The sequence below is a fragment of the Calidris pugnax genome, unplaced genomic scaffold (assembly GCF_001431845.1).
Source record: "Calidris pugnax isolate Ruff unplaced genomic scaffold, ASM143184v1 scaffold160, whole genome shotgun sequence".
Taxonomy (NCBI): domain Eukaryota; kingdom Metazoa; phylum Chordata; class Aves; order Charadriiformes; family Scolopacidae; genus Calidris; species Calidris pugnax.
The window spans coordinates 96101-110056 of record NW_015090871.1 but is presented as its reverse complement, the minus strand read 5'-3'; the positions used below and the strand labels follow the sequence as shown (position 1 = coordinate 110056).

At 67.6% G+C, this 13956-nt stretch overlaps 1 protein-coding gene across 1 annotated transcript in view; it reads right to left on the bottom strand.

Annotated features, from left to right (window-relative positions):
- Positions 1-8641: 8641 nt before the first annotated feature.
- Positions 8642-13956, bottom strand: part of LOC106890118 (dystonin-like) — a 41583-nt gene continuing 36268 nt past the window's right edge. The window contains exons 32-42 of the mRNA XM_014945703.1: positions 13497-13640; positions 12344-12532; positions 11959-12073; positions 11710-11876; positions 11196-11358; positions 10496-10650; positions 10346-10420; positions 10118-10235; positions 9529-9716; positions 9327-9447; positions 8642-8933 (exon numbers count right to left, since the gene is read on the bottom strand). Coding sequence (XP_014801189.1) covers positions 8887-8933; positions 9327-9447; positions 9529-9716; positions 10118-10235; positions 10346-10420; positions 10496-10650; positions 11196-11358; positions 11710-11876; positions 11959-12073; positions 12344-12532; positions 13497-13640 — 1482 coding nt within the window. The 3' untranslated portion in view covers positions 8642-8886. The remainder of the gene's footprint in view (positions 8934-9326; positions 9448-9528; positions 9717-10117; positions 10236-10345; positions 10421-10495; positions 10651-11195; positions 11359-11709; positions 11877-11958; positions 12074-12343; positions 12533-13496; positions 13641-13956) is intronic.

Below are 13956 nucleotides of genomic sequence, written 5' to 3'. Positions count from 1 at the left end.
TTTTATACTGGTTCTTCAGTACCATTCGTGTTAATTACCCAGCTTTATTCTATTAGATCTGTTTGCATTTCAACCCTTGTGTTTCCTTGTTTTGCCCCGATTCCTCTTCCTGGGTGGGGAGGAGTCATCTGGTGACAGGACGGTTGCCTGAATGACAATAACTTGTTGTGTGTTCCTCCAACTGTAAACATATAGTTTGCATACTAAATACAGGGGAAAAAGTAAAGGGACATCTCACAGGCAGGAGGAGGTAACAGCCAAAGGCTGAGTGTGGTCAGGGCAGTGTCTTTGTCCCTGTCCTCAGGGGAGGTTTAGGATGGAGATTGGGGAAAATTCCTTCCTGGAAAGGGCTGTGAAGCCTTGGCAGAGGCTGCCCAGGGCAGTGGTGGAGTCACCATCCCTGGAGGGATTGAAAAGCCGGGCAGACGTGGTGCTGAGGGACATGGGTCAGTGGTGGGTTGGTCAGTGCTGGGTCCATGGTGGGACTCCAGGAGCTGAAAGGTTCCTTCCAAACCAGACCATTCCATGATTCCATGCTGTGCCAGACCTGCCAGAAGGAAGCACCTGAGCCAGACTGGCTGGGTGCACTGGGATGTCTCAGCAGAGGCACTGGTGGGACTGGTGGAGCACTGGGCTGAGGCAGGACCACCTCCTCTGGGGAGAAAAGCTCCAGAGGCATTTCACTGCCTCTCTGTGCAGGGCTCGTCTCTGCACGGGTGCCTTGTGCAAGGCCCTACAGAGGCCATGGGACCAAGCATGAAGCACTGGGGCAGACCGAGGAGACCGGCTTGCTGGAACTCCTGCAGCCAAGTCTGCTGGGTCAGGTGCTGCTGCCAGCTTGGGATCATGGAGTCAGCCATAAAATCATAGAATCATGGAATGGTTTGGATGAGAAGCGACCTTAAAGCCCATCCAGCTGCCAGCTTGGGATCATGGAGTCAGCCATAAAATCATAGAATCATGGAATGGTTTGGATGAGAAGCGACCTTAAAGCCCATCCAGTCAACCCCCTGCCCTGGGCAGGGACACCTCCCACCAGAGCAGGTTTCTCCAAGCCCTGTCCAACGTGGCCTTGAACCCCTCCAGGGATGGGACATCTCTGGACCCGGCTGCAAGGACACAGCCAGGGCGGTCCATGGTACGCACGGCTGCCCGTGGTGGCGGAGGGGCATGGCGCTGGCACAGCAGCCCCAGGGTGGCCGGTGCCACGCTGACCCTCCCACGGTGGTCGCAATGAGGGGTGATGGTGCTGATGGTGGGGCATGGACCCTGCCTGGGGCTCACAGACCCACGTCCTTCCCCAATCTGCCTGTGCAAACACACCAGGGTGTGCAGAGCACGGTGCTGGTGCTGTGGGGGCTGTGCCCAGGGCCCTGCTCACTGCCCCACCGTCCTCTTCACTGGTCTCCATCCCGATGGGTGTCCATCCCTCTGTGCCCCCTCCTGCTCGTCCCTCACCCCCCCGGCCAGGACAGCACCTTTCCCTCGCAATGGCTCCTCTGTCCCTGGCTCGATCCCTGTCCTGGGACAAAAGGTGCCGACCAGCCCCGGCTCCGTGCCCGGTGATGTCAGTGCGAGCGCGGCCGCGCCGGCTCGGATCTGCCCAGGCAAAACACCGTTTGCCTTTGCAGGTCGGGGATTGCAGCCGGCCCCGGTGCCAAGAGGTGGGGAGGGCGGGTGGGACGGGCACGGGCGCTGCTCCTGCCCCGGGAAGGGCTGCCCGGAGCCATACGGGGCGAGGGGACGCGCAGGCACATTGTGCCGTGGGGACAGTGGCACGGCACCACCGTCTCTGCCCCCCCGCCCAGTGCCAGGGCAGCGTCGCCTCCCAGGGCCGGGAAAGCTGCTCCCAGACCCCAAGCCCTTTGGCAGAGGGGTGCTCGGGGGGATGGCACAGGCTGTGCCGCACTGGGGAGGAGCTGGGCTCAGTCTGGCCATGCCGTGGCACAGGGGTATCCAGGGACCCCCAGGCAGACCCCCCCCACACGTCCCAGACCCACTCTGGCCACTGCCACAAGAATCCAGAGGGGATTTGGGCACTGCCACCCGTAACATGGGGACAGCTTGAGCCCCCAGTTCCCATCGGGGCTGGGGACTGGGGTCAGGGCTGCGATGAAGCCCCCCGCTCACCGGCCGGGGAGGGGGCAGCGAGCGTGCAGGCAGGGGAAGGGCTCTTTTCTTTCCCCTTCAGCTGGGAGGCGTCAGCCCATGGAAACTTTTAGTAACCGGCTCTGCCCACAAAGCCAGAGAGATTCCTGGCGGAGGTTCAGGCGTTGGCACCTGCAGCCCTCCCCGGGGCCACCGTCTCTCCCCGACGCGGGCAGCTCTCCCCGGCAGCCTTGGCCTTTCCCGCTGCCTGCGTCAGGGAGCGCTGGGGCTGGCATGAGCCCCGGCCCCTCGGCAGCCGCCAGCCCCACGGGCCCCGCACACCCCCCTGCCCGCCTGAGTCACCCCCACCTCTTCCTCCTACACCCAGCGCCGGAGGGGACACCAGGAGCCGGGCAGAGTTGGCAGCCCTGAGTCCTGTGGGGGGACCCTGCACCTTGGCAGCCCCGGGATGGGGAGGGGAAGGCTGCCAGGGTCCGCCGGGGGGGACAGGGAAAAGGGACATGTTCTACTGGTGGAGCAAGGGTCATGGTTCCAGGGAAAGGGTGGTGGAGGAAGGATCTGCTGGGGAAGGGGCTGGGGCTGTGGGTGGGAGGCTGGCGGAGGTCTGGGGGGTCTTTGGTGGGACAGGTTGAACCTGGGGATGTTTCCTGGGGAGGGAGAGTGGTGGAGGAGTTGGCTGAGAGAAGGGTGACAGGGACAGGGAGGGCAGCCGGGGCACCATGGGGGTCCTTGCAGGGCTGGGGGCAGCCAAGGGCCCCTTCCCGGGTGGTGTTTCCATCCCGGCTACCTTGGAGCAGGGACACGGTGCCGGGTCCCACCGATGGCCAGTGGCACTTGGGCTCCTGCCTGTCCCCGTTATGTTCCGGGAGCGGGGCTGCTCCTCTGCCAGGGCGGTGGGATGGGGTCGCACCCTGCCCACAGCGGGGGAAAACCACACTGCCAGGTCCCATGGCATGGTGCTGCCAGCCCCCCTGTGCCCTGCCCCACTGCCTGCCCCTTCCTCAGCACCCACCGCCCTGCCGAGCCCCCCTGAGCCCCTTGGAGCCCCTTGGCAGCTGGGCTTTTCCCTGGGAGCCGTTGTCTCCTGTCCCCATCCCTGGACAGGGTCCGGCATCCTCCCGCCATGCTGGGCCACCGGTGCCGTTGGTGCCCGCCGACCGCAGCACCGTGGGGCTGCTGCCCTGCGCCCACTGTCCCGCCCCGGCACCTGGCTGCAGCCCAGACAGACCGGCGGGCGCGGGCGACGCCGCATTCCTGGCATTCCCGGCACGGCGGCAGCGCCTCGGTCCGCCATGGGCCCATGCTGGAGGATCCGTGGCCCCCAGCCGGGCCCGTCTCCGCCGGCCCTTGCCTACCTGCCCACGGTGGTGGCCCGAGGGGCTCGCCCGGCAGGTGCCCGCAGTCCCGCTGCTTCGCCGCTGCTTCCTGCCTCCACCGCAACGGGTTTAAAACCTTGCCCTTCCCCGCCCCTGGGGATGACACACCGGCCCAGCCCTGCAACAGGCGGGCCAGCCCTCCCCACGGCCCCCGAGGGGTCCCTGGGTCCCCCAAGCAGGGGGTCCGGCTGCACTGGCCCCCATGGCCCCATCACTGCACTCCATGTGCTGTGCTGGGAGCTGGCAGCTGGTCCCTAGGGGACTGCGGTGTGGGCTGGTGGTCTTGTCCTGGCATCAGCCATCTGCGCTGGCAGTGCCTTCTGCAAAGGAGGTAAGAGAAAGTGGTGAGAGACTTCCATGTTGCCCATGTGCCTGCGCTGCTCTGGCCCCCAGCTGCCTCTCATCCTTCTCCCCATCGCCCCGTAACCACCCCCGGTCCCAGCAGCCCCAATCCCTGCTGCCCTCTCCACTCGAGCCCACCGTGAGTCCATCTCCCATCAAACTGGCCGCACCACCCTGTCCATGTGGCCAGACCCTGGGCTGCCATTGTAGGGGTGACAGACCCCAGATTTCCAGCTGTGGGCCTGACCCTGGCACCACATGAGCTGGGGTGGGGAGAGGGACCCTTCCCCGCTCCCCTCCAAATCCTGTCCCCAGCCCTGGATGTGCAGGTAGAGCCTGAATTGCCCAAAACATGCTCAAGCCACCCCGTTGCCACCTGAGTCACCCAAACACCCCTGCCCTGCCTCCGTCACCAGCCCCACACCTTCTCCCCAGACCCTGCACCTGGCCCCCGCTCCGCCCCAGGCACCCCCTCTCCTGTCCCCAGTGCCATGGGCACTCGGGGGGTCCCCGAAAGAGCGTTGGGCACCATGCTTGGGGCACAGTGGCCCTTTGGGGCTGCGGGGTGGCCCTCCAGCCCCCTCCCGCTGCCAGCCCTGCGGGGCATCGTGCTGAGGACGGGATGCGCCGCTTGGGCGAGATGTTTATGGTGCGTGGGAGTGTGTTGTCTGGAGAGGTGCCGGTATCCAGGTGCGGGGCCGGCCGGGCGAGCCCGTGGTGTGGCACGGCGTGGTCCGGTGGGCACACAGCCCTGGCGCCTTGCTGCCAGCGCGGCAAGCCCTGGCAATGGAGGAAGGGCATCCCCCCAGGAAGGGCACGGCTGAACCCAGTGGTGGTCCCGGGAGCACAAACGGACCCTCGGGAGGGTGTCACCCCAGAGCAGACAGAGCTGTGGGGCCAAGAGGGGCCGACTGGGATGATGCCCCACACCCATGGGGCCATGTCCAAATGGGGGGAGCATCAGTGGGGCCAGCAAGAGGGGTAGGGGCTGCATCCCCCCCAGCAGGGCCAGTGGCCACCGCTGTACCTGCGCCCTGTCCCTGTGGCACACGGAGAGGAGGTTGTGTCCCAGACCCCAGTGTGTTTCCGATGGCCGCACAGGCATTGTCAGGCTGTGGTTTCAGAGGCGCTGAGGAGCCCTAATCCCACGGCAAACAGGGATGAGTGTTTGCTGCCACCGCCGAGGGCTCGGCACCAACGCCAGAGCTCGGCACCCGGCAGCGGGGACAGCCACGGGGCCAGGCACGGGCACTGCTGGCCAGTAACCGGCACGGGTGGCCATCGTCTCCCTGCCTGCTGCAGGGATGGGCACAGGGGGGACCTCGGACCCCTGCCCCAGGCAGCGCGGCTGCTCATGTTCAGCCATACCGGGCTGTGCTGGGCTATTCTGGGCCATACTGGGGCATTCTGGGCCGCTCTGCTGCTGTGCCTGCTGAGGCTGTTTTGCTTTTCCTTCCCCGGGCACGGGGCCCAGCGGCAGAGGAAGGCTCGTTACGGTAATTAGCACTAATGTGTGGTTGCAATTCCTGCCTATTCGAAGGAACCCTGCGTGGCTTCACCAACGCGCCTCGGCCCGGGCACCTCACCCCTGCCCGGGGGTGGCCGCGGTTGGGGTTGGAGGTGGCCACTGGCTCTGGGGAGCCCCGGTGACACCGCTGCTGTGCCGGTGGCCGGGGATGTGGGGCCGTTTGCTGCGGGGAAGGGGAAAGTCCCACGGGGCAAGCATCGGGGCGGGAGTCACCCCACGTGTGGGGGTCTGTAGGGACGGACACCCGAGCCGGGTGTCACAGGGCAGGTGGCTCCCAGAGGATGGGTCTCGTTGCCACCACTGTGCGGTGCCGTCACCGGGCCCAGCAGCTGCCCTGTCCCCATTGTGAACCGTGCTGCCGCCCTCCGGGATGCGCCGTCCAACACCGCCCCGATGCCCGGCATCACTGGGATGCACGTCCTCCCTGCGCCGTGTCTGTCTGTCCCAGCCTCCAGCCATCCAGGGCCACGGATGCCCCAAGGTCCATCCCCACGGTTCCGGGGGTTCTCAGGGGGCCCCACATGCCACTGGTGGCACTGGTGGGATGGAAGCAAGGATGGTCTGGCTCAGGTGCAAGTCACCACGGTCCCCGTCCCTCCGGGCATGTGCCAAGGAAGGGCCAAGGCGGTGCGGGAGCGCGGCACGACGCCGGCTGGGACGATTGTCGCTGGGGCTGGTGCCATCGCTGAGCTCAGCACCGGGAGATGCCTGGAGGGGTTTTGCTTTTGCACACGTGTATGTCGTGCAAGGGACTCTGCACACACACACGGGCTTGCACGCATGCTGGCCCCAGCATGGGAGCAGAGCAGCATGCCAGTGCCAATGCCGATCCTGATGCCGATGCCGACACTACCCAGGCAGCACCAGACCCGCTGACCCTGCCATCCTCCCCCATCCAAGAGCACTCCCCTTTGCCAGCCCCCGAGCATGGCCGTTCTCCCCGTGGCACGGCCGGGCTCCCTGGCCTGGGACAAAGCGTCTGCCGCCGGCGCGTGGCTCCAGTCGGGGGCTGTGGCGGCTGCGGGGGCGCAGGGTGGGCCCGTCACGCCCGGGGTTCCCACAGCCGGGGCTAGTGCCGGGGCGGTTGGGCAACAGGGCGGCACCCGCCTCCCCCTCGCCGCGGCGGGGGCCGGATGGCTCCTGGGGCAGGAGGGATGCTCTGCCACCCGAGCAGAGCCCCATGGCACCGTGGTGCTGCCCGATCCCTCCTCTCCCGCTGCCCCGGGAGCCCCCCAGGAGCGAAGGGCTCTGCTGGTGGCCACTGGAGATGGTGTGAAACACTTCTCTCAAGCACAAGCCGGGGGGGTCTCCCAGGCCACCCCCAGCTCCACGCCGCATCTCCCCGAGGATGGTGTGGGCTCTCTTGGACCCTCCATCCCCACCCGTGTGCTCCGGGGTCTGTGCTTCCCTCCATGGGGTCTCCCCATCCTCATCCCCACGTCCAGCCCCGGGGAAGCCGGCGTTCTCCCGGCTGCACAAACACTTTGCAAACTGTTTGCCTGTGCGTCCCCGCCACCCCCCGCCCCCCCACTTGTTGTCTTTGGTTCCCGGGCCAGAGCCGCTGCCCGGGGCTGTGGATGGGGCTGGCACGGGCCGGTGGGGCCGGTGGGGCCGGGTGCGTTCCCCCGGCTGGGAGTGGTGGGTGAGATTTCCATAGGCACAGGAATGTGCAACGCAAACGGTGTCGGCGGCCCCAGCCCGCGCCGGGAGTGTCCCGGGACGTGTTGGCGGATGCTCTGCTCCCGGGGGAGCGGTGGGGCTCGGTGCTGTGGGGCAGGGCCAGCGGCGGGGACCCCGACCCACAGGTGGGGGCTTGCAGGGCTCCTCTGAGCACGAACGGGGGACGTGCCCCCACCCAGGGTCTCTGGCCCCCTTTGGCCGATGGTGGGTGCAGAAGTGCTTGTTCAGAATAAACCACGAGTGGAGTGTGGTGAGAGTTTTAGGGGACAAGAGCGCAGAAATGGGACAGGAACCCACAGAGGCTCGGCTGGGGAACAGGAGCGAGACAAGACAGGAGGCAGCCGGGGGATCAGAGGAGGGGGGATCAGAGGAGGGGGGCAAAGCCCCACTATGTGGGGGTCTCGGACTTCCCCAGCACAGGGGGTGCCAGGGAAGGGCCGTGCCGCTGCCAGGCCTGGGGACAGTCCCCACACACGAGGTGTCCCCAGCCTCCCAGAGTGGGGACGCTGCCAGTGTCTCCAGAGGGGGTGGGACCACAGGAATGGATGCCCTGCAGCCGGGGACCCCCTGGATGCTGCCGGAGCCCCCGGGTGACAGGAGGGCAGCCGGGGATGGGGACGCGGCGTCTCCCGGTGCTGCCCGCTGTGGGTGTGGGGTGCTGGCCCCGGGCAGGGGCGCTGGGGCAGGGCAGGAATCCCAGCCACGCTTCCTGGGAAAGGAGGCACCACGGCGCGGTGCCCGCTGGCACCCGCTGGCACGCCCCGGGCTCAGCAGCCGCGGCGCCGGGCGGCTCTGCCGGTGGCACACCCACACCGTGCCACCACGCACCAGCTTCGGCGACATGGCATCCCCCCCCTACCCCAACCAAATCCCGTGTAGTGGACAGACAGACGGACAGGGCGCAGCCCGCCCCGGCTGCCCATAGAAAAAGAAACCTACTCTTTATTGAGGTGCTGGCGGGGCCGTGCCCGGCCAGGGTTACATTCAGCTCTACTGCTCTCCGGTTAGCGGGGCGACGCGGGCATGCGGCGGCAAGGCGGGGGTCCCGCCGCCCGGGGGGGACAGGGGGCGGGGGGTACCCCCCTCCCGTGGCATCCCCAGCCCTGCCGGGGCGGGGGGGCAGCCGTAGCCGGGGCCTCCCCCGTGGGCACACAGCGAAGGGCTGAGGGCTAGCACCAGAAACGGGGCTCTGCGTCCGGCGAGGGGACCCCGCTGCCCGGGGGCGGGGGGTACCCCCCTCCCGTGGCATCCCCAGCCCTGCCGGGGCGGGGGGGCAGCCGTAGCCGGGGCCTCCCCCGTGGGCACACAGCGAAGGGCTGAGGGCTAGCACCAGAAACGGGGCTCTGCGTCCGGCGAGGGGACCCCGCTGCCCGGCTACCGAGCACGGCAACCTCCCACCGGGGTGGCAGGATGGGGGGGACACCCACCGGTGATGCCAAATTCCCGGGGGCACCAGCAGACAACCCCCCTTTCGGACAGCATGGGAGCCTGGGGGAGAGGGGGAGCCCAGCCCCGGGCTGCCACAACCCTGCAGCTACGGGATGCTCCCTGCAGCCCCCTGGGACACTCAGAGTGGGGTTTCGGGGCTCAGACCCCCCCCGGGGCGGGGGGCTGTGCCAGCCAGAGCCCGGGGGGGGGTGTTTGGTGTGTGTTGGGGGGGGGGATACTTGCATATACGCCGGGTCTGGGCCCGGTGGGATGGGTGACAGACAGAGAGCTCAGCCCTTGCCGGGGGGCGCCCGCTCGGGAGGGGTCCGCAGGACCGTGGGGCTGCGGCTTCACCATCCTCCGGCCTCGGGGAGGAGAGTCCTGAGTGGGGCTGGGTGCAGGGTGGGTGGCTGGACTCGGGGGTCAGCGGCAGGGGCTGCAGCGCTCCGGGGGGGACCCTTCGGGTGGCTCTGCAGGGACACAAGGTTCAGGATGGGGAAGTTAGGATGAAAATGGGAAAATTCCTTCGTGGAAAGGGTTGTGAAGCCTTGGAAGAGGCTGCTCTGCAGCCTCTTCCAAAGCTTCACAACCCTTTCCACGAAGGAATTTTCTCCAATATTAACTCTAACCCTCCCCTGGCACAACTTGAGGCCGTTTCCTCTCGTCCTCGTTAGATCCATGGTTGGGACTCCATGATCTTAAAGATCTTTCCCAACCTCGACGATTCCATGATTTTACTCCACCTTTCTATGACAGGGAGGTGCCGGACCACCCTGCCCTCCGGCACCATCCCCCACACCAGTGCACCCCCAGCCCCCCAGCCTCTGTGGGGACACCCCCACACACAGTCACGCGCCCCTCACCTGGGGGTGCCACGGCCGGGCTCTCCTCGGCAGCGGTGAACTGCAGCTCGGCCCCGTCGGGCAGCAGGGAGCCACGGGAGCGGGGACACCGGTCACCGGAGCGCGTCCTCCGCAGCACCGACTGCAGGGGGAGAGGGTCAGCCCCCACAGTGGGTGGGCTGGAGGGGTAGGGACCACTTGGGGGGCCTCCCCCAGCCCTTACCTTCCTGGCCAGGGGGCTGGAGGGGGCGGAGGCGCTGCTGTAGAGGCTGAGGCTGGAGTTGGAGCGGCTGGGGGACAGCACTTTGGAGGAGGGGGCCGACTGGTTGCCCGGGCACTTGGCAGCGGTGGCCCCAAAGGCGTCGGGGGACAGGTACTTCTCGTTGATCTTCAGATTGGTCCTTCCCTTCACTGGGGATGACAGCGGGGGTGAGGGTCTGGGGGGTCCCACAGCCCGGTGACATGTCCCACGTGGGGACCACCGACCCGTATGGTCCCACAGGCACAGCACCCGGGCACAGGGACGGCCACCACCCTGAATCCAGGGCTCTCCTGGCCCCAGATCATAGGGTCACAGGATGGTTTTGGGGGAAGGAACCTTAAAGGCCATCCAGTGCCACCCCCCTGCCCTGGGCAGGGACACCTCCCACCACACCAGGTTGCTCCAAGCCCCCTCCAACCTGGCCTTGAACCCCTCCAGGGATGGGGCAGCCACAGCTTCTCTGGGCAAGTTGGGCCAGCGTCCTCCTGGCCCCAGAGCCGTGGGTTGCCCCGTGCCTGTCCCCGACTGTGGGTGGGACACCCGTACCCACCTCTGCAGGGGTCGTTCTTCACCAGGAACTCGTCCAGCGCGATCCAGCCCCCTCCCACCCGCACCATCAGGGTGCTGCGCAGGATCCGCACCATCCGCAGCTGCTGGGACTCCCCGAACTGCAGGGATGGGGGCGTCAGGGCAGGGTGGGGGGCTTCGGGGAGGGGGTGCCAGAGCAGGTACCAGCACCCAGAGGTGCCCCTCACCGGGCCATCGGGTGGGCACTCACCCGGTACCGGTTGGCGCTGATCTGCTCCACCTGGAAGCGCTTGGCACAGTTGCACTGGGCCACTTGCCTGTTCACCTGGGGACGTCATACTCGGCTCAGACCCTCGGCGGGGACCCCCACCCTGTCCAGCCCCCCCACCCCCTGCCGTACCTCATCCTGGATCTGGTCGGCGTCGGCGATGCGGCGCAGGGGGTCGCGGTTGGGGTGCAGGGCGCTGACGAACTCGTAGTAGTCAATGAAGCCGTCACCGTTCATGTCGAAGATGCTGGCCACCGCGTTCATCTCCAGGACATTGGTGGGGAACTCTGGGGAGGGAAGGGGACCCTCAGCCTGCTGTACCCTGTGCCCAGGCCAGCCAGTGATGGCACCCAACCCTGGCCCCCTCCAAGGCCGTCATAGAATCATGGAATTGTCTGTGTTGGAAGGGACCTTTCATCTCCTGGAATCCAACCATGGACCCAGCACTGACCAACCCACCACTGACCCGTGTCCCTCAGCACCACGTCTGCCCGGCTTTTCAATCCCTCCAGGGATGGTGACTCCACCACTGCCCTGGGCAGCCTCTGCCAAGGCTTCACAGCCCTTTCCAGGAAGGAATTTTCCCCAATCTCCATCCCAACCCTCCCCTGGCCCAACTTGGGGCCGTTTCCTCTTGTTCCTTGGGAGAAGACATCAAATCCCCCCCGGTTACACCTTTTCAGGGATCTGTAGAGAGCGATGGGGTCTCCCCTCAGCCCCCTTTCCCAGGGTCCCGGTGGGCAGCCCCTGTCCCTCCCCACACCGCCTGTCCCTGGGCTCTCGGGGGGTGTGAAACTCCACATTCCACCCCCCCCCAGCCCCAGGCACTCACTGGAGGAGAGGACGCTCTCGATGAACTCCCGCTGGCTGATGCGCCCGTCCTGGTCCCTGTCGATGCCTCGGAAAACGTCCAGGACACGGGACTTCATCTGGCCGATCCACTGCACGTACCGCTTCCTCCAGACCCCGAAGTCGAAGTGAGCAAACTCCTCCAGCTCCCAGAGGCACAGCGGGAGTTAAGGCAGGAAAGCCCCCCCGAGACCCCCAAGTGTGCTTTGCCCCACGCAGACCCACGCCCCAGCTCAGCCCCACTGCCGTGCACCCCGTCTGCTCCCAGCCCTGGCCCCACTGGGGCTGGCCACAGGGTCTCTGTGGAGGCAGGACCCCTGGCTGCGGGTGGCAAAGGGGACAGGGGCTCCGGCAGCCGCCTCTTGGCTGCCAGGGGTCTCCCAATGTGGGGACAGGGTCCAGGGAGGCTCTTGGGGTGCTGCCCACCGTCCCCCCGACCCTGGGGACCGTCCCCACGGGTGTCCAGCCCGGTGGCCCCCCGGCGCGGCTGCCCCTACCTCCCGCAGGCGCTGCGTGGCCGTCTCCAGCCGGTACTGCCGGTCCAGGGCCAGCAGCCAGAGCTGCTGCCAGCGGTGCAGGAGCTGGGCCATGAGGGGGGTCTGTGGCTCCAGCCCCCCGAGCGGGGCCGCCGGCCCACCCTGCACCTTCCCGCTGCTGCGGCGCCCTGCAGCCGGCAAAGATGGAGGTGAGGGACAGGACGGGGGTCCCGGGGCACCGCGTGGCACAGGGGGCAAGGGGGGCCTTACGTGTGGCTAGCCGGCGGGCAACGGGGGGGCCCAGCTCTGTGGCCAGCTTCTGCTTGCTGCTTTTGGTGACCTTCTCCACATCGGGCTGCTTGCGGTTCAGCTCCTCCATGAAGACCTGCGGCAGAGCCCCGGGGCTGAGCCGTGGTCCCCGGTGCCAGCCAGCCCCCCTGGCACAGCTGGGGTTGGGGCATGGGGCCAGCGGCGCGGCCACTCACAGCCCAGCCCTGCTGGCCCCATCGGGTGGGCTGTGGCTGCGAAAGGGGCTGCTGTGTCGCTGCTGTGCCTCAACCCGGGCACCCCAAAGTCCTCGGCGGGGTCAATCACTCGCCCCGGGGCCAGACAGGGTGTGGGGGACCCCCGTTGAGGGGGGCAGGGGGTCCCTCACCGTGTGCTGGGCGCTGAGCTCCTCCAGCTGCTCGGCCTCCTCCGGCAGCGGCTCCTGGTCCCGCAGGCTCAGCGCCTCCTCGGCGGCCGTGATCCAGTCCATCAGCTGGGCCACCTCCTCCCGCTCGGCGGCCAGGCTGGCCCGCTGCGCCCGCAGCCGCTCGCCCTGCTGCTGCGCCCAGCTCAGCACCTGCGGGCACGGCCGGGGGGCGGGTGGGCCACTGGGGGGCGGCGGGGGCACGGGGCCGGCTGCGGACCCCAGTCTGTGGCCTTGACCAGGCACCACGGGGACATTGCTTTTGGGGGACAGGTCTGAACATGGAGCCATGGGCAAGCACACGGACCCCTGGCCGGCAGCCGTGGTGACTATGGGGCAGGGACATGGGGCCCACCCGAGACCTCGGGGCAGGACCGAGTTGCTGCAGGGTGGCCCTGCACATGCCAAGGGACCTCTGCAGCCCACAGGTGCTGCCACCACCGCTTTGAGCACCGGTCCTTGGCCCGTCCCCGCGACCAACAGCCCAACGTGCTGGTAGCTGGGTCTGTGCTGCGGCGGACGTGCCGGGTGCGGGCTGTGCCGCGTCCTCCCTCTCTGGGAGCAAACGGGGCAGCCCCGCGGGTGGTGGGACCTCGCAGCAGATCCAGCTGAGATACAGCAACGGGCTGAACCCGTCAGACCCGTTCGGGGAGAGCCAGAGTTGGGAACACTCTGGCCCCGAGCCCTCCATGTTGGGGAGCCTCCAGGAGCGGGGTGTGGGACAGGGATCCCCGGGATCCAGGAGCGGGGTGTGGGACAGGGATCCCCAGGACACTGCTCCCCTGCCCGGGCTGTTTGGCATCTGCTGGCTCAGGCGGGTGGAATGAGCCACCACCAGGACTGGAGAGGCCTGGGGTGACCCCCAGTGTGACCCCCAGGATGGGGGAGCGAGGGGATGGCCGGGGCGGTGGGTTCTGGTGGCTCATGGAGGGTCAGGGCTGGGCAGGAGGAGCTGAGATGGGGCTGTCCCATCACAGGCAAGAGCAAGAGCAAGATCAAGAGCAAGACTATCCCCAGCTCCCTGGCTGGGAGGGCTGTGCCGGAGGCCCCAGCAGTGGGAAGAGAGTGGGGCAGACCTGCCCCACGGCCGGGGAGGGAGGGAGGACACCCTGCTCACCTCCTGGAAGCGGCTCTTGACGACCGTGACCCAGGACTTGATGGTGACGATGGAGTCGGGGTGGCAGGTGGCGAGGATCTCCTCCCCCAGTGAGGTGATGCACTCCAGCTCCAGCTGCTGGCACTGCAGGGACTTCATCAGCTCCTGGGTGGGCACAGGGACCCTGGTAGCACCGGCCCCCAGCCCCCCGCACCCCACGGCACCCCCCAATGCCCCCCAGTGCCGCATCCACCAGCCAAGTGGAGCAGGCATGGACATCTTCACATGGGGTGCTTGGGACCCCAAATCTCCATGCCTCAGGGTGCCTGGGCCCGTAAGCCCTGTGTCTTGATGTGATGGGACCCCACACCCCACGTCTCGGTGGGGTGCACCCCACAGCCTGGCCAGGGCTGGATGACCCTGGCAATGGGACGTCCTGGGGCAAGGATGGAGCCACCCTGGAGATGGGGACTGGTGGGGG